Source organism: Macaca thibetana, chromosome 6 (assembly GCF_024542745.1).
Source record: "Macaca thibetana thibetana isolate TM-01 chromosome 6, ASM2454274v1, whole genome shotgun sequence".
NCBI classification, from domain to species: Eukaryota; Metazoa; Chordata; class Mammalia; order Primates; family Cercopithecidae; genus Macaca; species Macaca thibetana.
Window position 1 is genome coordinate 35,163,877 of NC_065583.1, and position 25,181 is coordinate 35,189,057.

A 25,181-nucleotide genomic window follows, 5' to 3' on the forward strand; every position below is an offset into this window, starting at 1 on the left:
TCCTGGCCTCAAGTGATCTCCTGCCTTGGTTTTCTAAAGTGGTGGGATTACAGGCGTGAGCCACCTTGCCTAGCCAGATTTTTTCTTCCAGTGACATTGTTTAGAATGTCACTCGTACTTTGATAGAGACTGCACTGAATCTGTAGATTGCTTTGGGGAGTACTGCCACTTTAACAATATTAATTACTCTGATCCATGAGCTTGGGATGTCTTTCCCTTTGTATCCTGTTCAGTTTCTTTCATCAGGGTCTTAAAGTTTTCCTTATGGGGGTCTTTCACCTGTTTGGTTAAATTTATTCTTAGTTATCTTATTTATTCGGTACTACTGTAAATGGGATTGCTTTCCTGATTTTTCAGCTAGTTCACTGTGTACAGAAACACTATTGTATTGGATATTTAGTATCCTGTAATTTTATTGAATCAGTTTAGCAGGTTGTTTTTTTTTTCGAGAGAGTCTTGCTGTCACCCAGGGTGGAGTGCAATGGCACAATCTCGGTTCACTGCAACCTCCATTTCCTGACTCAAGCAATTCTCGTGCCTCAGCCACCTAAGTAGCTGGGATGAAAGGCATGCGCCATCATGCCTGGCTAATTTTTCCATTTTTAGTAGAGATATTTTTAGTAGAGATGAGGTTTCGCCATGTTGGCCAGGCTGGTCTTGAACTCCTGACCTCATGTGATCCACCTGCCTTGGCCCCCTAAAGTGCTGGGATTACAGGCATGAGCCTCCACGCCCAGACTGAATTTATCAGCTCTAAGAGATTTTTGGTAGCATCTTTAGGTTTTTCTATAGGTAAGATCCTGTCATCTGCAAAAAGAAAGAAGTTGACTTCTTCCTTTCCAATTTGGATACCCTCTATTTCTTTATCTTGCCTAATTGCTCTGGCTAAGACTTCCAGTACTATGTTGAGTAAGAGTGGTGAGAGTGGGTATCCTGTCTTGTCTCTTTCCAGTTCTTAGAGGAAAAGCTTTTAAAATGTTTATTTTGAAATAAGAGAGAACTTATTTTAAAGTGTTATTAGCATAACTACTATCTATGTCAGAACCTAGTAGCATCCTATATGGCAATGGTCTAGTTTTTGTGAAAAATGGTTTTCAATTAAAATTTGTCATAACAAACAAAAACATTTCAGACCCCTTAAGTGACCTTTATCAAAGGAAAATTCTAAGTTAAAATTTATGGTTACAATTATATAAAATATATCTTTTATAATGATATAGCATGTGCATAAATCTACAAATAACTAGAAAAGGAAAACTGAAATATAATTTTATATTACGAGGCATTTCCAGTGAAGTTACTAGTGTTTTCTAAATCAAAGCACAAACTGCAAACATGAAATTACAAAGTGCAAATGTGTAATGTGTAACCTAGCACCTTTCTGGTTTTTCACTTTATACTCTTATGCAAATAATAAAACCAAGTATTCAAAAAACGTGTTTATTTTTAAACACCAAATGTTAACTACTACTTCTTCTCAGTTCTTACATTCTGATTGTTGAGAGAAGAATTCTATTTAAAAGGCACGTGAGGCCAAGGCAGGTGGATTACTTGAGGTCAGGTGTTCGAGACTAGCCTGGCCAACATGGTGAAACTCTGTCTCTACTAAAGATACAAAAATTAGCCGGCCATGGTGGTGCACGCTTGTAATCCCAGCTACTTGGGAGGCTAAGGTGGGAGGATCACTTGAACCCCAAGAGGCAGAGGTTGCAGTAAGATGAGATGGCGCCACTGCACTCCAGTCTGGGCAACAGAGCAAGATTCCATCTCTAAATAAATAAATACATAAAATAAATAAATAAATAAATGGCATGAGAACTTTTAACTACAGATTTTATTGAAAACAGAACACTAGAAGAATATTTTCTCTTTTCAAATGTACTTCTATTAAGGAGATAGCACCATCAGCTCATAGAATGCTTCAAAAATTGGGAAAGAACTACAGTTCTCAATGTTACTTATAATTTCACTATAACACTCAGTACCAGGAGGAATATGTCATAAAAGTTTTAAAGTCTTCAGAGATATTTAGATTAGGCATTGTTCCAGGCACCACAAATAAAGCAACGAAGACAAAGTTTTTATCCTCATACAATTTATATTTTGCAGGAGGAGGAGACAGATAATAAAAACACAATTTTATATAATTAGAGCCATGAGCACTATAAAGAAATTAGAAAAGGCAAAGAGATAATACTTAGATTGATTAGAAGGCACCTGGACAAGTACCTTAATGAAATGAAGCTGGCTATGCTAACACCTAGAGGAAAAACATTTCAGGCAGAAGGAATAGCAAAATACCAGAATGACTGGCTTGTTCAAGTAATATCAGGGCCAGTGTGGCTATAATCAACAAACACTAAAAAAGACCTTCAAGAGGTATACAGGGATAAGTATATGTAGAATATTAGAGACCATGAAAATAACTTCAATTTTATCCTCAATGAAATGGAAAGCACTAGACAGTTTTAAGCAAGGGAGCAGTGACTTAATTTAATATCACTTAAACTTTAAAATTAGTCTGGCTGCCGTGTGGAAAAAGAACTTGACTAAAGAGGAACAACAACAGATGGAATGAAGGAGATCAACAACAGGCTACACAGATAAGGGTTGCTTATGGTGGCTTGGATTAGGGTGTTAATGGGGGAAAGGATTAATAAAAGGTGAGATTTTGAAAATTTTTTGAAGGTAGATTATAGATTTGCTGATAAGACTGTAAAGGAGCAGTGGGAAAAGTAAGGAATCAAGGCTAATTTATAAATTTTGATAGGGCCATAAACTAAAATGAGAATAAAAAATGCACACAGAGTTTTTTTGTTTTTTAAAAAAGACACAAAGCTTAAAATGCAGATGCAAATACATTAAGGAAGTTATGTCTTTCTATTCCAAGTACTAAAATACTTATCTGGCACACTGTAAATTTTCTCCCTTCAATCAAGTCCATGATTAGACCTACATGCATAATGGCACACACCGTGTGAAGAATTATTCTAATTGTTATAGTAAAAATATCAAAGATGGGCACTACTGTTACCAAATGAAATCTTACAGCTTAACAGCACTATAGCAAATGGTTCCATATACTCACCATTTTATGGAGATCAGTGTCAGGATAGTTCAGGTAATTCAGAAATTAAGTAAGTTGGAAGTGTGCAATGCTTTAGAAGAGGCAACCACGAAATGGTATGTCACTGAATCATTATGGGAATAAAAAGCAGCACTAATTCAACAGGGACCCTGTTTTTCTGAGTTTATGATGAAAACAGATATTTTAACAGATGCTACTTAGATGTGAACTTTGTATGTGTAGTTGTGTATGAGACATAAACTTATGTTCCAGTACAATCTACAGGACACACACACACACATATATATGTAAATACTAACACATAATGGTCAAGAAGGCTGTTCGGTATTCAATAAACCAGTGTTCAATGGTAGTCATATCTACTGGATGGGATTACAGTGGCCTTTTTTCTCCTTTATACTCATCTGTATTTTGCTATTTTTCTACTCTAAATTTGCATCATTGGCCCAAAAAAGCAAATTAGTAAAAGCATTTGAAATCAATTTTAAAACCATACTACACATAACCTAGGTGTTTGAGGCATAAGGACAAAAATATCCAAGAATTTTGAGGTAGAAATGTCCACACATAGACACACAGTATGTTCTAAGATGCAAGACTATGTTTTTGAATGCTGTATCAGAAAAAAAAGGGATGGTACTTTATTCTTCATAATTTAAAAACTATGTTGGCAAGAGATATACATTCTTAGTTAATGCCATTTTCCTTTTACCTGTTTTCTCTCTTTAGGATTGAGAAGTAAGTACCGGGGATCAAAAACTATCTTGTGCAACTCCTTCTCCCATGTTGAAAAAGCAGACACCTTTAAAATAAAAATGTATTGCCTCATAATTAAGTTTGCTCTATAAATATAAAGGTCATAATTTTGCTTGAAATCTACAGGATATCTGTTTATAAAGGAGACATAAAACCATACTGAAGTTTCCATCACTAATAAATGACAAGCAGTGGGAGGCTAGCAACAGCAAATTTCTACACTAATTGGCTCTGAACATTCCTATATTATATAGAAGTAACACACACTTAATTGCTCATTAAAATAACCACTACTGTGTGACATTTTAAAAATCAGTACATCAGAAAAAGCCTTGAAGATTTGTATTTTGATTTCTCATGCTTGCTCCAATCTTGTGAACAATGTTCTGATTTAAAATTGAACAATTTTACTTATTCAAATCAATCTGTGAATATAATCAAATAGTTGAAATCCCTTCTCAATTAAATTGCAGATAATAATATCACAAAGTATCAGTTCTCCTTTAACAAAAGCCATTCTGAAGATATTAAAGGAAGAATAATCATATATACCTTACCTATCCCAAGCAGTCCGCCATTCTGTAATGTTAATACTCGTCTTATATTACTCACCACAATTTAATGACCCAATAAATGTTAAGTGTTATTTGTACTTAAAAGGACAGTAAAATGGCATTTAGTTAAATATGATAAGATTAGCCAAGAAAAAGGCTGTTGCAAAAAATGTACAGTAATTTTAAAAATCCCCTTATCCCCCCCCATAACATGAGCACTAACCTTAGATTTGACCTTTTAGCAAGACATATTTATATTACTTATACAAAACAGAAATATCTCCCCCAAAGATTGTTTTCTGACCCCTCTCTCTAGCAGCATGTCCTTGAACTGCTTCATTCGAGCCTCCAGAGGGACAATGGCCCTTTCTCGGGCAGCTTTAATTTCAGCTTCCATGGCAGCTTCTTTCTCTGAGTCAATGTCTTTATTATCATCTCTCCTATAAAAAATAAAATATAAGACATCAACTGACAAAATATTAATTCTCAGATCTTATTAGAAATCTTAAAATCAAAGGAATTTTCAAGACTCACTACTGAGCAGCATATTTTTGGCAAAAACAAATTATATTGAGGATTTCAAATGAACTCTAAGGAATAAACAACTTTCATAATAACAAAATTAAAATGGGCTTCTAATGATTTACAATGGCTACATTATTAGGAAAAAAAATACACCTTTAATGTGCTGTCTCTCCCTGACACTGGTTAATAACATAAAAAGGGAACAATCTTACTTAAAAAAAAAAAAAAAGTTTAACACTGCAGCAAACCTCTATGTGTCAGAATCAAACAGCACAGAATATAATTTTTTTAGTTCTTGAAATATAGAAAAAACAGTATTTTCCAAAATGTTTTACATTATAAATACATAAAATATTTTGTAAAATCTAATAAAAATTGGTATTAACTGGTATTATGTTTTAGTAATCTCAAACATTTATTTTAAAAATAAAACTAAAATATCTGCAATCTTGGCCAAGTGAATATGTAAGATATATACCTTACCTACCTGACTTTTTATTACTCACTTTCTGGGTGATAAGTTGAGATTTAAGTTGAAGGACAGGTCCCAGAGAGCAACATGGGCCCAGGAGTAGTTAGGTGGAATTAGAACTGTTCATCAATGACTAAACTACTTCTTGTTCCTCCAAAAATGCACCTCAGGGGTAAGGGCAACCCTGTTACTGTGTGGTACTCAAGTGAAATTGTAAACATGGAATCATGGCACCTCTCAAACATATGCACTACGAAAAAGGCCCATTCATGTAAATAATCCAAAAAAGTATGTAATTCAATAATATCTGGGTGTATATTTCAGCAGATCTTCCTTCTTAAATATGATCTGCTAAGCATATTTTTAAAATTGGCTCTTATTCCCTACGCAAACTTAATGGAATCAGGACAACAGAACATGTGGAAATTCAAACGCATGCTATACAGGGAACTGTAGGTAGCCCCAGAGATTTAAATGGAACTAAGGCTAACCCACAAATGCAAGTGAGAGGTACTTAGCAACTTAGGGAATGAATCAAAAGAAATAGAAGACATAGTCCGTGACCTGCAGGAACTTAGCGAGATAGTCTGTGACCTAAGATATGCACAAAACAAACAGGTAAAAGCAATTTGCCAAACAATATACCCTCTTATAATAATAATTTTAAAACTATTTAAATAGTTAAGAGTTAAGACATCCAAGAAATATAATAACTAATGAAAACAACCTTTATAGAACTATACTAAATGAAAATGTCACAATACAAACTATCACTATCTATCTCAATAAAGGAAATAAAAGAAAAACTAAGCCAGGAAAAATAGGCTTTTAGCTTTGTACCTAAATAGAGAAGCTCGGGCAATCCACATAAAGGACTTCTTTGACATTCTCCTGATAAAAGCAGTTAAAAACCTTACAGAGTTGTCTATAAGAACAAACAATTAAAAACAACCTAAAAGTTTAACATCGTAGGAACATCCAAAATAATGGTACATAAACAGAATGAATACAGTCATTTATAATAATTAACAAAACAAATGTCTTATTCTAGGTATTTTTTGTTTTAAAAAAGCACAAAATCAGTTAATTACAACTAATAAAAATTACATTTGGTCAAGAACTAAAAAGTCAATTGCAAAAATCAGAATAGCTACGTTACGCTGATAAATTATGAGTGATTCTTTCATATCTTTTATGTTGTTTCCAATAAAGAAATTTTTTTAAAAAGAACTACCCTTTATAGGGGTTGTCTTACTGATTTATTTGCCATAATTTGGCTGCATTCAATCTGTCCTTTTCAGATAAGGACTACGATTAACCAGTTCCTGTTAATGTCTTCAAACTTTCCTTTTTGCTGCTAAATAATGGTCCCATTCCCCATACATGCATACCCTCTACCCCATCCTTCCCCCCACCATAACATTTACATTTTACCCAACTCTAGAGCACTGGCCAAGCTAATGCCACTACTTCTTAGCAGTCTCTTTCTCGCAGAGCACTTCCTAAGCTTATGGGTTCACTCTTCACCAAGTAGTAATGACCAGACTCAAGGACTAGGTAAAGTTACAAGATAACCATATAGAGAGGGAGAATTCTGTGTCTGTTTTTATGAGATCTCTGGAATGGTATCTACTGGGGTCTAAATAAGGGAGGAAACGAACTTTTTATAAAATTGAGAACTAATAAATTTCCAAAAAGAATTAATTCCAAAACTATCATTTGACTTCATAATACATATATGAATACCCAAATCTTTTACAAATCTAGCAAAAAAAGGGACACATTTTCTTTCTACAATGAAAAACAAAGCTATTTACTATCAGGCCTGAGAGAGCAATCATGCCTCCTAACAACATTCACATTACCTGTCCCTTCCAATCACAAATTATTACCAAATCAACTTTTAAAAGATATAATCTACCTCAATCAAATTGTATATATTACTTACTTCCGTTTTTTTGCTTTAACAGGCTCATCTTCATTAATTTCTTCCATTAATTCTTGTTCCTCTTTAACTATAAGACAAAATTTAATTAAAATATTTAGGCATGAATCCTTCTGCTAATCACTACCAGAACATTGCTTTAATAGTATTAAAAAGAAGCTGCAATTTATAGTCAGTTCACTCACTTGCACTCATAGAGAATTGCCACTTTTGGATCGACAGCATTGTCGGAGTTGGGTGCCCTGGCAGAAACATTTCAAATATTGTTACAAAGTCATATGCATATATTCCACAAACATTTCTTTTTAAAAATTACTATTTATATAACACCTCTTAATCACCTCTTAATATTCATCCCTTTATAAACCATTAAAGCATAATTCTATACTTCCCCTATCCTCCCTTTACATTAAATTCAATTCATTTTGAAATGCTTCTTGCCTAAACCTTAAATTTACAAACATATAAAATAAAGCTTTCTTGATTCAGGATTTATAGTACCTTTTAACGATGCATGTTAATGTATTTATCAAATGAATGAATCAAATATTTAAAAACAAATTCATGAAAAACAAAAGCAAATCACATATTGTTCCAACATCATTCAATACCATAAAGTATTATTATCATACCTATAAAACAAGTATTGCTGAAGTACCTTCAGTACCAGACAGGCAAAGTTGCACTGATTCAGAAATCACTTATAATTCAGCATACATATAATGCATGAAAATGTCTCAATGACTATAAATGATACACATTAGGATTTATTTCATTAGAAGTAGTAATAATTCATTTATCTTGCTTCTATACCACTTGGGGGCCACAGTTCTATAAAAACACAATCATATCAATACAATGGCAAATTACCAATAAGAAATATACAACAAAAATTACGTACAAATAATTGTACTCGATATATTGGAATGCCCTCTGAATATGAGGTAGATTAAAAGAATAATCTCTTAGTAAGGTTTAGGTGTCTAGTCTCAGGAATATAAGGGGCTTACCATCTAATTCAAAAGACTGAGATTTTTTATTTTTTAAAAATTTGTACTGTATTATTTCAAGAAATATATTACTAGTCACAAAAGGTGCTAAAAGGGCCACTGAGGAGCATTTTAGTAGTACTGATAAGCACTAAGCAAGTAGCAACACTACCAACCATATCTTGGACTAACTGAAAATCTTGAGTAGGACAATAAATCAAAGACACACATATTTTACAAAGCACAGTCTTATCCAAATTCTCTCCATATTTTTAATCTCTATTATTTCACTCAAACTAGGATAGCAGTCTCTTTTTTCTAACACTGCTTATATTCTTTGAAAAATAAAGGGTTGCTAAGTGACCTCCACATTTTCTATCAAAATATAAAAGAACGTTAAAATCAGTGGATAAGTTCCTAATTTAAAACTTACTTAGTTTCTTCAATTCTTCCATTCCTTTTTTATGAGGGGGCTCCTGAATAATTTTGTCAACATCTGCTCTGCCAATCAGATCATCAGGCCGGTCCCACATAGAAAGACGAGTGGTGGGATTATAAAAGAAGACCCGCTCATCACCGGTCCAAACAACACACCTAAGAATTGATTCAAAATATCATTCTCTTATGTTACGGAACATATTTTATAGCTAGGACTTCTACTTTCAGCCTGTTACAAGTGGGGAGATGAGGGTACTGAAGAACGACATGTTCTTATTACCAATACTTATTTACAGAGAACCAAATGTGGTTTTTACAAGATAACTGAATGACTCAAGTAAAAATAACTGATCAACATATTAATTGAGAAAACCAAGAAATGCAAAGCAATTTGTGATCAGGGATTAGAATGCTTAGGAATTCGGTTTTGCACACTCAATTTGAGAGTACTAAATTTTAAACTATCAAAAAGAAGGAGTTTAATGGCAACAATAATGCTATTAAGCAGTTCTAAAGCTAAAGAACAGATATAGCATCCTACCTACTATAGTTCCTAATATTTCTTAACAAACCAAAACTACAAACTCAAATGCAACATTCTATGAAGACTTTAAAATCTAATTATATCTAAAATAAAAAGTAAAGGGAAGGCCCAGCACGGTGGCTCAGGCCTATAATTCTAACACTTTGGGAGACCAAAGCAGGAGGATCACTTGAGCTCAGGAGTTTGAGACCAGCCTGGGCAACATGGTGAAACCACATCTCTACAAAAAATATTAATTAAAAAAATTAGCTGGATGTGGTTGCACGAGCTTGGATGTGGTTGCACCAGCTACTTAGGGCTGAGGAGGGAGGATCACCTGAGCCCGGGAGGTCAAGGCTGCAGTGAGCTGTGATCACACCACTGTACTCCAGCCTGAGCAACAAAGTGAGACCCAGTTTCACCAAAAAAAAAAAAAAAAGGTAGTAAAGTATCAATTGCACTAGGGCATCGTACACTACCTACTACAACCCACTGGTCCTGTTAATTACAATTAGAAAACTCAAAGAAAAAAAAGGAAAAAAAACAAAACACAACTACATTCAGACTCTGTACAGTCTTGATGGACAAACATAAAGCAATAGGGAGGACAGTCAAAATTTAGAGAAACAACTGCAAGGGAGTAAATCTCCCATTTCACCCACCTCGTAGCTCTGCCCTGAGCATAATCCCTGGTTGCAGAGTGGCATGGTTGCAATAGCATGGCAGCTAAAACTCCAATAGAAACTAAGTCTATATGACCTGATTATCAAGTTATTCAACAGTTGTCAAGTCCAAGGTAACTTACAAGTTGAAATGATCAGACTAAGCCTCCTATGTTGATAGTCAAAAACTCTAAAGCAACAATAACCAGACCTCCCTGAGATAAAGAAAAACACACTTAAAATAAATGAAAAGAGTTCAGTAATGAAACATAAACTACCAAAAAACAACCAAAAGGAAAATTTAGAAATTAAAAATAACTGAAATTAAATTTCACTGGATTGGCTCAAGAGCAGAATGGAGACATCAGGAAACAATCAGTGAATTAGAAGATGGATCAGTTGGGCAAGGCAGCTCACACCCATACACCTTGCACCTGCACTTTGAGATGCTGAAGTGGGAGGATCACTTGAGGCCAGCAGTTTGAAACCTGCCTGAGCAACAAAGTGAGACCCTCCATCTCTACAAAACATAAAAAATTTTAAATTATCCAGGTGTGATGGTGTGCACCTATAGTCCCACCTATTCAGGAGGCAGAAGGCTGAGGCAGTGAGCTATGATCATGCCACTGTACTCCAGCCTGGGTGACAGAGCAAGACCCTGTCACATAAAAAATCAATAATTAACTATCTCATCTGAAGAACAGAGGAAGTGGGAACAGACCCCAAGTCTGAAAATTAGTGAGGACCATGAAGCTCCAAATTGAGGGGGTTTGGAGTTGGTTACCAGCTTTTCACATACAATACTCAAACAGAGAAACCACAACCCAGGAATATATTCTTGGAATACAGGCTGTTTTCATAACTTTGAAACCAGGTAATATTTTCCATAATTATTTTTTTTAATGAGCCTGTGTAACAGTCAGTGGAATAATTATATAGAAATTATACAGAAAACAATTATTCCAAGTGCCTTTAAAACACAGTAATTTGATTATGCATTCCTACAGTGATATGCCCTAAACATAACAACAACAAAAACTATCTTCAGTAATCATATTGTTAGTGATAGTTTTGGTATTGTTACTCAGTGACATGTGTGAGAAAAGCAAACGATTAGGTCACTATCATTGAGAAACAGTATTTTCAGCAAGAAATGAGATACTGAAGATAGATGATGAGGTTCAATAAAAATCTTGAGGTAGATCTAAATGGGAAGTAATGCTATGAACTCATGCTGTATCTTTGAATGTGGGTACCTTCCAGCTGTGTCTACCAAAGAAGTCAAAAATAATGACTAATACAGTTGCAAACTATCCAATTCCCACAAAAATGGCAAGGGCCCCCTAGAGAAACGGCTGAATCTAGGTCTGAGATAGGAAATATACAAGATAAGCCTAGAATGTCTTGTCATAGAGGAAAGCAGGGAAGCTATAGAGGATTGTAACAAAAAAAACCTAAAGAGTCAGCTGCAAGAGCCTTCTCCTGACCAAAGAGGAGACAATTTTAAACATCAATAAGGATAAAAACTGTAATAGATTAAAAACATAGAAAATATATTTAAATCTATGAATTAATAACACTCAAACCACCTCATTATTCTGAAAACTGCTAAGCCCTTCCCTTCCTATACAATTTGTACCTCTAAGTGACCAACAGTGATAAGGGGAAGTATCTCTCTATAAGCATCCCAGTTAATAAATGAAAAGGGAATAAAAGAAATACATTACCATTACTTTCAACCCTTCATGCGGTTATGCCTAGTGTTCCATTATTGGAATGCTAAGCTTGTGGGATTTATATCCTATTGCTTTTTCATACAAAAAATTTGCACAACCTTCAGCATAAATGGGTTACTGATTTAACTGATCTTGGCCAGAGTTTTCAATCTCACACTGCTGACATATTGGGCTAGAGAAGCAATTCTTGTTGGGAGCAGTCCTGTGCATACAGGATATTTAGAGCATCCCTGGCATCTATCTGCTAGATGTTATTAACACCCTCCAAGTCTTGACAACCAAAAATGTCTCCAGGCATTGCCAAATATCCACTAGGGGCAAAATTACTCCTAGTTGAAAACCTCTGATCTATGCAATAATCATCATCACTTATGAACTAGGCTTGCCAAAAAGATTAAATTTGAATCTGATCACACTTCTAGACCTGCTTGCCTGTCTGTAGGAAATTCAGGAATGGAGGACCCTGTATTAAACAGTACCATGGAGGACCCTATTAGACAGTACCATGGGGACAAATCTAGATTTGGGAACACTATAGGAAAAACATTTATTTCTTCAATAACAAAAACAAGGAAAAGAAGTTAGAAGGGAACCTATACATTACAAGACTTCTGAAACAAGCCAAATCATTGCAAAGTGTGGATTGCATATAGATTAAATAAGTTGGAGCAGGAACAGGAAAGGAAGCACTGATGTGGCAAAAGAAAGAAAAGGGAAAAACAAGATAAGAGGAAAATAAGAAGTAGACAGGCATACCTTAGATATTGTGGGTTCGGCTCCAGACCACCAAAATACAGCAAATATTGCAATAAAGTAAATCTCAAAATTTTTGTATTCCACCATATACAAAAGTTATATTTACATCATGCTGTAGTCTACTTAGTGTGTAATAACATTATGTCCAAAAGAACCAATGTACATACCATAATTTAAAAATACTTTATTGCTTAAAAAATGCTAACAATCATCTAAGCTTTCAGCGCATAATGTTTTTGCTGGTGAAGGGTCTTGCCTCAATCTCTTGATGGCTAATGACTCATGAGGCTGGTGGTTGCTGGTAACTGGGGTAGCTGTGGCAATTTCTTAAAATAAGACAAATATGAAGTTTTCTACATCAATTGACTCCCCCTTTCACAAAAGATTTCTCTGTAGCATGCAATGCTGTTTGACAGCATTTTACCCACAGTAGAGCTTCCTTAAAGTTTGGCATTAATCAGAACGGAAGCCCCCTGTTGCTGCTTTATCCACCAAGTTTATGTAATATTCTAAATCCCTTATTATTTCGACAATGTTCATGGCATCTTCACCAGTAGATTCTATCTCAAGAATCCACTTTCTTTGCTCATACATAAGAAGCAACTCCTGACCCATTACAGTTCTCTCATAAAATTGCAGCAATTCTGGCTCATCTTCAGGCTCATTTCTAATACTAGTTCTCTTGCTATTTCTACCACATCTGCAGTGACTTCCTTCACTGAAGTCTTCACTTCCTCAAAATCATCCATGAGAGTTGGAATCAACTTCCTCCAAACTCCTGTCAATGTTAATATCTGGACCTCGTCCCATGAATCACCAGTGTTATTAATGGCATCTACAATGGTAAATTATTTCCAGAAGGTGTTCTATTGACTTTGCGAGATCTACCACAGGAATCACAATCTGTGGCAGCTATAGCCTGATGAAATGTATTTCTTCAGTAATAAGACTTGAAAGTCAAAATGACTCCTTGATCCATGGGCTGCAGATTGGATGTTGTCAGCAGGCATGAAAACACCATTCATCTCCTTGTACATTTCCATCACAGCTCTTGGATGAAGAGGTGCTTTGTCAATGAACAGTAATATTTTGAGAAAAAAAAACAAAAAAAACAAACTTCTTTCTGAGCATTAAGAACAGTGGGCTTAACTCAGTAAACCACACTATAAACAGATATGCTGTTATCCAGGCTTTGCTGTTCCATTTATAAAGCACAAGCAGAATAGATTTAGCATCATTCTCAAGGGCCCTAGGATTTTCAAAATGGTAAACGAGCAGTGGCTTCAACTTAAAGTCACCAGAGAGATGGTGAGAGTCAGTCCATCCTTTGAAGCCAGGGGGTGACTTCTCTCTAGCTATCAAAGTCCTAGGATGGCATGTTCTCCCAATAGAAGGCTGTTTCATCTACACTGAAAACCTGTTGTTTAGTGCAACTGCCGTCATCAATAACCTTGACTTGATCTTCTGGATAACTTGCTACAGCTTCTACACCAGCACGTGCTGCTTCCTCTTGCACTTTCATGTTATGGAGATGGTTTCTTACTTAAATCACATGAACCAACCTCTGCTAGCTTCCAACTCTTCTGCAGCTTTCTCACTCTCAGCCTTCACAGAACTGATGACAGGTAGGGCATCTCTTGTGGATTAGGCTTTGGCTTAATGAAATGTTGTAGCTGGTTTGATAATCTATCCAGACCACTCAAACTTTCTCCATTATCAGGAATAAGGCTTTCTTATCATTCTTATGTTCACTGGAACAGCATTTTTCATTTCCTTCTTTTGCATTCACAACTTGGCTATTTAGCCCAAGAGGCCTAGCTTTCAGGCTATCTTGGCTTTTGACATGCCTTCCTCACTAAGCTTAATCATGTTTAGTTTTTGATTTAAAGTGAGAGGTATGTGGCTGGGCGTGGTAGCTCATGCCTGTAATCCCAGCACTTTGGGAGGCCGAGGCGGGCGGATCACGAGGTCAGGAGATCTAGACCATCCTGTCTAACACGGTGAAATCCCATCTCTACTAAAAATACAAAAAATTAGCCAGGCGTGGTGGCACATAACTAAAATTCCAGTTACTTGGGAAGCTGAGACAGGAGAATTGCTTGAACCCAGGAGGCAGAAGTTGCAGTGAGCCAAGATCGCACCACTGCACTCCAGCCTGGGCAACAGAGCAACACTCTGTCTTTAAAAAAAAAAAAAAAAAAAAAAAAAAAAGACACACACACACACACACACACACACACACACACACACACAAAGTGAGAGGTATGCTGACTCTTCCTTTCACTTGAACACTTTGAGGGCATTATAGGGCTACTAATTGGCCTTATTTCAATATTGTTGTGTCTTGGGGAAAATGGACACCTGAGGAGAGGAAGAGAGATGGGGAACTGATTGCTGGAACAGTTAGATCACACACATTTATCAACTAGGTTCACCATCTTACATGGGTGTGGTTTGTGGCACCCCAAAACAATTACAACAGTAACATAAAAGATCACTGATCACAGATCACTGTAACAGATATAATAATAATGAAAAAGTTTGAAATATCCCAAGAATTACCAAAATGTAACACTGAGACACAAAATAAGCATGTGCTGTTGAAAAAATGATGGGGTTGCCGCAAAACTTTAGATTTTTAAAAACACAGTATCTATGAAGCACAAGATACTGGAGTACTATAAAATGAGGGATGCCATACTTAGATTGAAAGACATAATTTTACACAGTTCTATAAATGTAATTACATAGTGAGTAAACATGCAAAAACAAATTTAAAATATTTTAAACAAAAAGTAGATTCAGGATCTCACAGTGGTCATGTCTATAATTATGAAGAATACACATTAATGGAGAGTACTAGGAAGACACTTGTAGTAATTGAACTTCAGTTTTGAATAACTCAAATACAACAAACAAAGGCCGAAATATTCAGTAGATAAAAACATATTTGACATACACTTTTTAAAGTACTTTTCCTTTCTACAAAAGAAACCATGTAACAATCAAGTATGATTTTTAAAAATTACTACTTGAGCCAAATACATACCACGGAGTACCAGGAATAGGAGCAGTAGCAACTGGCTTTGCCTTCTGGGCAGCCTTTTCTTCTTCAGTCATCTCCTCTTCTTTGGGCTCCTACAAGAAATGAGATTATTCTAATTAGTATCATATTAACTATACCTGAATGTTCCACAAAAGTATGAAGGCAAACAGCTCAAAGCGCAATCAACACAAAATCTGCTGCTAGAATGAGGAAAGGAGACTCTGAGTAGGAATTTCTAAGAAAGTTCTAAATCTTCATCCCACAGAAAGAGCTGAATTTCACAATAGCAGAACGCAGCAGCAGCAGCTGGTCCTATCTTATAGACTCACTAACCATGTGCTTAGGAGCAGATATGGAGTACAGACCTCTTCATTTAAGGTTGTTTCTTATTTCTGCTAACTTTCCTACTACTAAAACCTGACTACCACGGTCCTTCACTGAATAAAAAACTCCTTTAGTGCTATACATGGATCTGGCTATGCAAGAACACAAGAGCAGAAAGGACAGATAAAATATATCTAACATTCTCCAAATAAGAAGTTACCCTTATAATTTTAACAAATACCAGTCAGTTTATAAGTCAGAAGGTTAGAGATCAGGTCCAAGCTCTGGTCCAAGGCCCTGTCTTTCTATGGGTCTCAGTTCAGTACAAGAAGTAATTTAATGACACTTTCAAAGAAAAAACTGAATAAAGAACTTGCAAGAAACCTAAAATTTCAGAGACCAAATTTATAACAATTATTTTTAAATCTATCAAATAGATACTCACATACAAGTAAGCTGTAGGAAACAATTAATGTGGCTCCCAGGTTAATGGGTCATGGCCCTTTACCTCCTTTATCTCCTTTATAGGCTCTTCTTTAGGATCCTCCTCCTCCGTCTCCATTGGCAGAGGCTCTTCAGAGGGTTCTTTAATTGGCTCTTTAATCTTCTCTTCTAACTTTTCTATTAAAAAATTAAGATAATGTCAAAGGTTTTGATGTAATTTTCTAAGAACTTTCAGAGAATAAGCAATTAAAATATTCCATTCCCAAGTATTAACCATAAACATAAAATGTCCTTCTTTATAATATCTTTGATTTGAATCTTATGTAATGCTCAACTTCAAATACCTTGCTACACCAATCAGGTTAACTCTCTGATTTGAAGACAACCTACTGATTTCGAAGGGACATTAAATCTTTCAGGTCATTCATATATCATTTGTAGCAATCATTTATTTTGCTAAAAGGGATAAGATACTAAGATACTTAGGAACAGAAAAAGGGGTTTGATGAGGTAGGCACACTGACATGTAGCTATAATCCTCAGCTACCTGGGAAGCTGAGGCAGAAGGAATGCTTACACCCAGGAGTTCAAGACCAGCCTGGGCAACACAGTGAGGCTCTGTCCCAAATTTTAAAAACAACAGTAATAACAGGAGCTTGTGATATAAAAAATTATGAATCTTCTACATCTAAGATTCTAAGGGCCTAAATTTTTTTCTTCAGAACACATAAAAAAACACATTCCTTCCCGATCTGTATTATCAATCTCAATAATGATTACAATAATTATGCAATATAATTAGAAAATTCCTAACAGTAAAAATATGTACATACATATGTACATATGTATAACAATTTCTCCAGATGGAAAAAATGATAACATGTAAGTAGAACCAGTTTTTAAAATAAATATTTATCAATTCAGTAAAAATAATCCAACGACTGTGTAATTAGCAAATCCCTCAAATATGTTAAAAAGAAATTAACTCAGAACTTTAAATACCATTCTACTTATTACAGTTTATACTATTTCCCAAGTCATTACAACCACTATATACCTTTTTCCTTTAGTTCTTGGGGTTTTTCCCAGGTAGATTCTAATGTTCTATTATTATAATAATATGTCTTCCCATCTGCTGTTTTATATTCAGTCCATTCAGAAACTGCTGTTGCTCCAGCTAAGGTTGCAGGTGAAGCTGCAATAGCAACCTGGGGATGTATCATGGGTACGATAGGAGGGGCCATTCCTGGCAATACACCTAAAAAAAGAATAATAAAAAATTAGATCCAAGCATCAAACTGCAATACAAAATAAACCTCTAAAATATGAGCTAAATCTTTCTATTAAATATTAATAAATGAATGGACCAGTTGGAACAAAACAAAAATCATATAAAAAGGTGACATAAATACCACTTAATTCTATTTCCCTGGATTTTTAGTTCTAATGCCTAAATTCAATTAGACACAGAAATTCAACCCTTAAAAACAGTCAGAAATTTGGGTCTCACTTATGAAAAAATCTTAACATAATAAATATTTAAAAACATGGTATATTCTCTACTTATGAATAGAAATATATTTTTATAAAGATAACTTATCAAATTCTAATGAAGACAACAAACATATTTACTACAGATATTTCCTGAGGCAAAATTATTTTTAATTTTAAGGTAACTAAAAGGGTATGAATATTCTCAGTTTTATAGCAAATAACTGAGTTTATCAACTCTGAATGATTAACTCAAATATCCTTATACCCTTTGTTTACTCTTTTCCTAAGAGAAAGCAAAGCTCGTCTACTTTTTAGAAGACAAACCAAGATTTACATTTTTTACAAGACAGCTAAATAAGTTGGTAATATATAAGTAAAATACTATTAAAATAAGGATATGTGAATCAAAACTGGAAAAAAAAAAGTCCTCAAATCCTATACTAAAATTTAAGTTTCAGGTAGTTATCTTACTTCAATAACTTTAAAATGTATACTATACACATGTATTCACACACATATACTCACTAGCATGCAAGCATAATCACATCACTTTACACATGGAAATGATTTTTTTATATTTAACTTAAAAACACACATCAAAAATAAAATTAAATGTTATGAATATGAGAATGAAGTTGTTTACACTTATTACATAAATTAAGATACAAAGTGATCTGACCTTATTTGTTTTTGTGAACCAAAGAAGCTAATACTACAGGCAATTGGGAAAATTAAGTGTTGGCCAAATATGACAACTGCATTTATACTGCTCGTTAAAAAGAAAAATATAAAAAAATCCACTTACTTGGGCAAAAAATAAATAAAAGGATAAACAACAACATTCACTACCATGCCAACTTACAGACAAAACAAACTAAGATGGTTTTAAAAATTACCGGTCTTGGTGGTAGCGACTGTCTTTACATACGGGCAGCTGACTATTTGCATCATTGCTACACCTGTAAAATGGATAAGCAAGCATACGTTGGAAAGCTGCCATTGTATGTCGGCTACCACTGGGATTCAGGGAAATAATTTACCACTACAATTTAGAATGCTATTTCCAATGAAAAAGACCAAGAATGGAGTAAAATTTCTTTTTGTTTGACATTTTGTGGGAAGTGCTGCCAAATCCAATGACACTAATTCTAAATGATAGCATCAATTACCTTTTTTATCAAACCAGCTCTGAATATATTGAAGGAGTCTCAAGAGTTTAAATTCAACAAAAGAAAGCCCCTTCATTACACATACATAACAAATTCTCAGGTGGGTCATTTTCCCACAGGACATCAAACCCATGCTGCCATTGCTCAGACACCAGTAAAAGGCAGATGCAGCATGACACCGACAAGACACTTTCTCTATGCTGCTGCTAAGTTGAAACTACATGCAGGAGCTGAGGCATGGAGTACAACCATGCAGAAGTAGAAAAGGAATAAGCTAGGGTTGGTGAGGAGAGGAAGAAAGTAAGGTATGAGATGGATCCAAATATTCCACTGCAAACAATACTTTAAATAAAAGAAAGGCAAAGATGAAGAGGAAGATAGCATTTCACTAATGCCAAAATATCCATGTTTAGTGCCTGCTCTATGGAACCCCATGGGCTTGGAACACTGTGGAAGCAGGATAAAACATTAAGAAACATTCAGCCCCTTTAATACCACTAATGACTATATGGGCTGATAGCCGCAAAAACTTCTATCATTTAAGCTGACTAAAGAAGTAGTAATTGTATTAAATAATGAAAATTATGTACAGTTCTTAGAAGAATGAAGACTCATCATGATGCATTACAATGGTGACTTTTTAAAAAGAGAATGAAAAGCTGGAAAACTAAGACTGATTAACTGAGGAAATTAAAAACTTTTAGAGGAAAAAGCCAAAGTCTGAAGAAAAGTATAGGGTCAATAATTTTTACTTTTTTATTTTTTTCTGCTGAAAAAATTAAGCTTAGTTTGGTACCCTGTAAAAATTAAAAATAGTAACAATAAACTATTTTCCCCACTAAAGGACAGGAAAAAAATTTTTCCTACCTCTGAGACTAAAAGTAAAATTAAACTCCTGGGTTTGTATAAAATTTAACTATGTTCACACACGCAAACAAAAATAGTGTCAATTATTGAAAAGTACCTTTATTTCTTAATTACTATTTTATATAAAGAATATTTAAAGTAAACTTTCTATTAACTTTTAAACTAAAATAAAAACACTGGATGAGGAAAGCATGCTGAATAAAGTTATATGTATAATTTTATTTTCCCTAATCTTGAAAGAACGCAATGGAAAAATTCATTTGGTTAACGAAGTTACAGCATGTATTAAGTTTAATTAGTATAAATACTGCCATCTGCAGAAGCACTGAACCTACTAAACTCAGCACAGGAAATTCAATTCTTATGAACATAGGAACTTTACTCTTAAAGACTGTTCTCCAAAACCGCCTTCCAATAAATAATTTTAACTATACAACTTATGCAGAAGAAAATCAAATCTATTCATACGTAGGCTTAACCACCATTATTGAAAACCAGTTGGGCTAGCAGAACTCTTCTATTTGACTATCAACATACAGACCATATAGAAAGGTCCTGTGTTTCTTCTCATGCTAAAAAGATACACTGAAGTTTCTCTCAAGGTGATTACATGCAGATTGTGAATACTCATAAAATAAAAATCTAAATTTTTAACCTTTTTTTTTAAAGGGAGCATTTGTTCAATTTTCCTACAACTCTGTCCTCAAATTATCATCTAAGAAATGAGAAAATTCCATTCAGGATTCTGGATGATTCCAATGTCACTGACAGTTAAGTTTCTTAAAATTCCAGATAAAATTTTATAGTTTTAGAAGTAGAAATCCTATAATCCTAGACCTATTTATGTCCAAACTCCACTCCCTACTTTTGTATTTTACCTAATTCTTCCACTCCTTCCCTTCATCTTGTTTGACTATCCCTTCCTCAATCATCCTCATTGAACCCAGACAAGGCTATTTCAAAAAGAAATTAAGCCTCCAACACAAATTACATACAAATCCTTCCCGTTCACTTTATTGCTGAACTGAATTAAAAGGGAAAAACCAGGAGACACAGATCTCATTGTTTGTATAACCAAAGATTTGGGGAAGAGAAAAACAAGTCTCCTTTGTCCTTGTTTTTTACTAAACACCTTGTAGGACTGAATTAAAAGGGAAAATGAGAAAAGAGAACAAATATTAATACCAAAAAGTCTTAATAAACAAACTAATATTTGATACTAATATATCACTTTTTTTTTTGCGATGGAGTTTCACTTTTGTTGCCCAGGCTGGAGTGCAATGGTGTGATCTCGGTTCACAGCAACCTCCGCCTCCCAGGTTCAACCAATTCTCCTGCCTCGGCCTCCCAAGTAGCTGGGATTACAGGCATGCACCACCACGCCCAGCTAATTTTGTATTTTTAGTAGAGACGGGGTTTCTCCATGTTGAGGCTGGTCTTGAACTCCTGACCTCAGGTGATCTGCCTGCCTCGGCCTCCCAAAGTGCTGGGATTACAAGCATGAGCCACTGTGCCTGGCCTAATATATCACTTTATATGACACTCACTCTCTCCAAAGAAATATTAAGACTATCCAATTCAAGTTCTCTTCCAACCGACCCTCAAAATTCCCTAATGGCTGCTGTTTATTGAATGCTTTCTACTGCCAAACTTCACAGGTATTGCTTCATTAGGTGACTCAAATGGTCACCACCACCTGTCCAAATTTTTTTAATGATGGAGCAAGCAACAGGGGAAAATATGACATCAAAATGAAGCTAGAGCCAGAGGGATTTTATTGTGAGAAACTTCTACTTTCTATAGTAATAAATTTTGCTGTTGTGTACCTTTCATCCATTAGTCCTAATTAAGAACCTCTAAAGAAAAGCAAAAGTTGTTCAAATGACAGCCTTTCAAAATACTTAAACAACATTATCATGCTACCTCTCAATCTTCTCTCTACAAAATTAGCAACCCCAGCTCCTTCGGATCACTCAGAATCCACGATCTGGTCTTAATACTGTCCTTAACCCTAAAGCAGACCAAAATTACAAAAAGAGGTTGTGACAAATATCAAGCTATTCTCCATCTATCATTTAGTTTTCCCAGAAAAATTACATATAGAGAAAAGTATCCAGCTGCTTGTCTTAAATTTAATCTAGAAAAGGGATAATCCCTAACAGTAGAAAAAACATCTTTTGTTTTCTTCTTTGTAAACGATTTGAATTTCTTAAACACCACATAATGGGCATTTAATTATCTAACACTACATCAACAATGTATAAAAGGTTTTCCAAATCAAAAAAATACCTGAAATTTTTAGTTTCTTTCTTGACAAGGTATATCTGAAGGTGTCCTTTTCAGAATGGTCACAAAGAAAAAGACAACCAGTGCAATAGTGATAATTAAGATGTATGCAAATCTAAGAAACAGATGTATCACAACTCTATTCTTACACAGAAACAAGTATAAAAAAGTAGCAATAAGTGGGTGGAATGTGAACTTGAGAGATAAGGCACCTAAGTTCTATTCGCCTTTGCCACAAACTAGCCCTGTGAACCTGACCTCTCTAAGGTACCAAAACTTTCAACTATAACACAAGGAGAATGAACCATGGATCAAGGATTAAATGTGTTTGACAAAAACTAATGCATTCAAATTTGGAATGCCCAACACTATCATTTTTAAACCCTGTGGTAAGAGTTCCACTCCACAATATTTCTTAATTCTTTCTCAGAAGTTTTAATGACGTCTCTTAAGACAATATAACACATTAATTCACCATAACAATTTAAACTTTTAAATTATGCACATTATGCTTTACTTCATAACTGTTACAAGGGAACCTTCTAGTTCCTGTTTTACATGAATTGTTTTATAGTTAAGTCACTCATATTTTCTTAAATTCTTAAAATTTCTCAGCTTTTTCTTAATAACTAAGCATAGTTATTAAGAGCTTACTCTCTGGATGTGGAGGGCACGGGCTCAAATCTCAGCATCATCACTTATTAGCTATGTGATGCTGGGCAAGTAATTTAACCTGTCTGTGTACCTATCTCATAAGATGGTTGTGAAAATTAAAGCAGTTAATGCATGTAACGTGCTTACAACAGTGCACTGTACATAAATCACCCAACTTGTGTAAGCTACTGTGACGTGATTTCTCAACTTCATAGACTTAACCCTTCAAAAATATTGCATTTAGAACATTATTTACATGAAAAGATGATCATTTTTAACTCGTTGAGGGCATTATTCAAAATAAGTGTAGCTTTAAATGTGGCTCTAATTTTAGGACATGTAAACAACAACAAAAAAAGGACATTTACCAAAACTTAAGAGAAAATATTGCAGTTAGCCATGAATCTTTCAAAAACGTTTCAAACAGGTGAGATTCAAGGCAAATTTCAAACGCAACAGACACATGAGAACAAACTAACTGACAATATGAAAACATAGCTGGAAAGACTATTATAATCTGTTGGTTTACCTGGAAGTGGAATTGGCATGCCAGGAAGGGGAACACGAAACGGAGGTACCATTACTGGTGGAAAAGCAGGTATTGCTGTTGTTGGCTGAGGTACTGAATGAGGAACAGCAGGAGGTAACGTCTGAGGGTGCGGCTGGGGAACAGTTTGCACAGGTGTAGCTGTAGGAGCAGGAGTTGAAACACTAACTGTAGGCGTGGCAACTGAAACAGCAGAACTTGGGGTCTGATCTTGTGTTGTGGGTGCTGATAAAAGATAAAACAAAAACATGTATCACTCCTTCATAAATCATTTTACTATATTCATTCATTCACGCATTCAGTAATTTAACTATTTAAGGGACCATTCTATGCACTGCAAGAAATCTGTCAAAAGGTCTCATCTTCGAGAAGCTTGAAAATAGTTAAATGAAATTTACAAAGTAAAATGTGATAAACATATAGCAGTATAAATCAAGACCCAAAGAACATTTCTAACTGTGAGAGGGTATAGAAATCATATTGGGATGCTGAGCCTTGAAAAATTAAGATTTCAACAAGGAAAATAGCAAGAGGGGGGAAGAAGAAAAAAATAAACTAGTGAGAAAAGTATGAATAAAGGCAAAGGGTAAAGAACAAAAAGGAATTGTTTAGAAAACTGAAGGCAAGCAGTTAATGAGTGAAACAGTAGGCATACCAACAAAACCATGTGTGGCTGGAAAGGTGGGCCAGAAGCAGAAATTAGAAAGCCTTGAACAAAAGGCTAAGGTGTATGCCCTTAACTGGGTAGGAAAAGGGCAGAACTGAAGTAATATAGAGAAAATGATCTAGGAGAATACAAGCTAAAATACATTAACAGTAGTTACCCTCTGTGTATGCCTCTTTCACATTTTACTATTAATATATATGTTTTGTTAGACTTTGAACTTTTTATAAGAATGCATTCGCATTATTTGTGTGACTTCGTGAAGGTAAATGGGGTATATAGAAAACTAAAGGTTCCTATATGGAAGAGTAATAAACAGGTTTCATTTGATGAATTAACCTCACAGATGCATAGGAAGAAAAGAATAGAAAAAGATAAGCAAATAACTAATGACTAACTGGATATGAATGAATGGAATCAAAAACAACTCAGGTTTCTCTCATTATTTTTAAAAAATGAAAAAAACTGAGGTTTCCATTGTGTGAGACCAGGAAAATGTGAAATTCCGGATCATTTGGGGTCTGCTAACACATTATTTTTAAATACCGAAAATAAAACATTCTATCCCTAGCAATTGCATTTAAAATCAAACTAAAAACTAAAATCCTTATTTTATACTTTTCAAAAAGTTTCAATTCTCACATGTTACAAAACAATTTTGTTATTTATTCATAACCCGTCTAGTTCCAAAATAAAATTCATTTTGGTAATTCATTGGTAACAAATACTTCATCTTTTTTTGATGTAAAGAAAAAAATGTCTACCTGTATTGGACTAAGAATGAATTTGTCAAATGAAATAAAATGAAAACAGTGCTTTCCCAATCTTTATACCAATTTTGTTCTAAACAAAAGCACACTGTTTAATACAAACCACCCAATAATCCAACTGACAACAAAATCTGTCAGTATTTTTTTCTAGCTTCTAATAATGAAAAACTCACTTAGGCTGGGAAGATGTGAGCAATTTCATACTTGTTAATGAGGGACTCACCTTGGCTAAATAGACAGCAGGGCCAAACAAGTATCTTCAGGGGCCCAGGAATGAATTGTTGGTCTAGCATAGACCTAGCCTTAGGGTACAGTATCATATTAATATAATTTTATAACAGTGTGAAAAATACAAAGTACATGCAACATTTGCCCAGTCCCATACATATACCATTTAGCATTTGTAATCCACTATAATGGCTGAAAACGTATCTAGTCATTGTTCCCAACTTCCCTGAGAAGTAGGATTTCT

At 34.7% G+C, this 25,181-nt stretch overlaps 2 protein-coding genes across 8 annotated transcripts in view; one reads left to right on the forward strand and one right to left on the reverse strand.

Moving 5' to 3' along the window:
* The window catches only part of PRELID2 (PRELI domain containing 2), a 1,077,378-nt gene that overhangs the window by 346,014 nt on the left and 706,183 nt on the right, over window positions 1-25,181 (forward strand). The window lies entirely within an intron of this gene.
* The window catches only part of TCERG1 (transcription elongation regulator 1), a 63,703-nt gene that overhangs the window by 24,173 nt on the left and 14,349 nt on the right, over window positions 1-25,181 (reverse strand). For 4 of the 7 annotated variants that reach the window (XM_050793988.1, XM_050793985.1, XM_050793990.1 and 1 more), the window contains 11 exons: window positions 23,258-23,500; window positions 18,649-18,711; window positions 17,316-17,516; window positions 16,323-16,435; window positions 15,494-15,582; window positions 8,763-8,923; window positions 7,526-7,582; window positions 7,344-7,410; window positions 6,236-6,286; window positions 4,703-4,838; window positions 3,801-3,890 (listed from right to left, as the gene is read on the reverse strand). In XM_050793988.1, the coding sequence (XP_050649945.1) occupies window positions 3,801-3,890; window positions 4,703-4,838; window positions 6,236-6,286; window positions 7,344-7,410; window positions 7,526-7,582; window positions 8,763-8,923; window positions 15,494-15,582; window positions 16,323-16,435; window positions 17,316-17,516; window positions 18,649-18,711; window positions 23,258-23,500 (1,271 nt within the window). The remainder of the gene's footprint in view (window positions 1-3,800; window positions 3,891-4,702; window positions 4,839-6,235; window positions 6,287-7,343; window positions 7,411-7,525; window positions 7,583-8,762; window positions 8,924-15,493; window positions 15,583-16,322; window positions 16,436-17,315; window positions 17,517-18,648; window positions 18,712-23,257; window positions 23,501-25,181) is intronic. The other 3 variants (XM_050793987.1, XM_050793986.1, XM_050793989.1) reach the window with 3 other exon arrangements.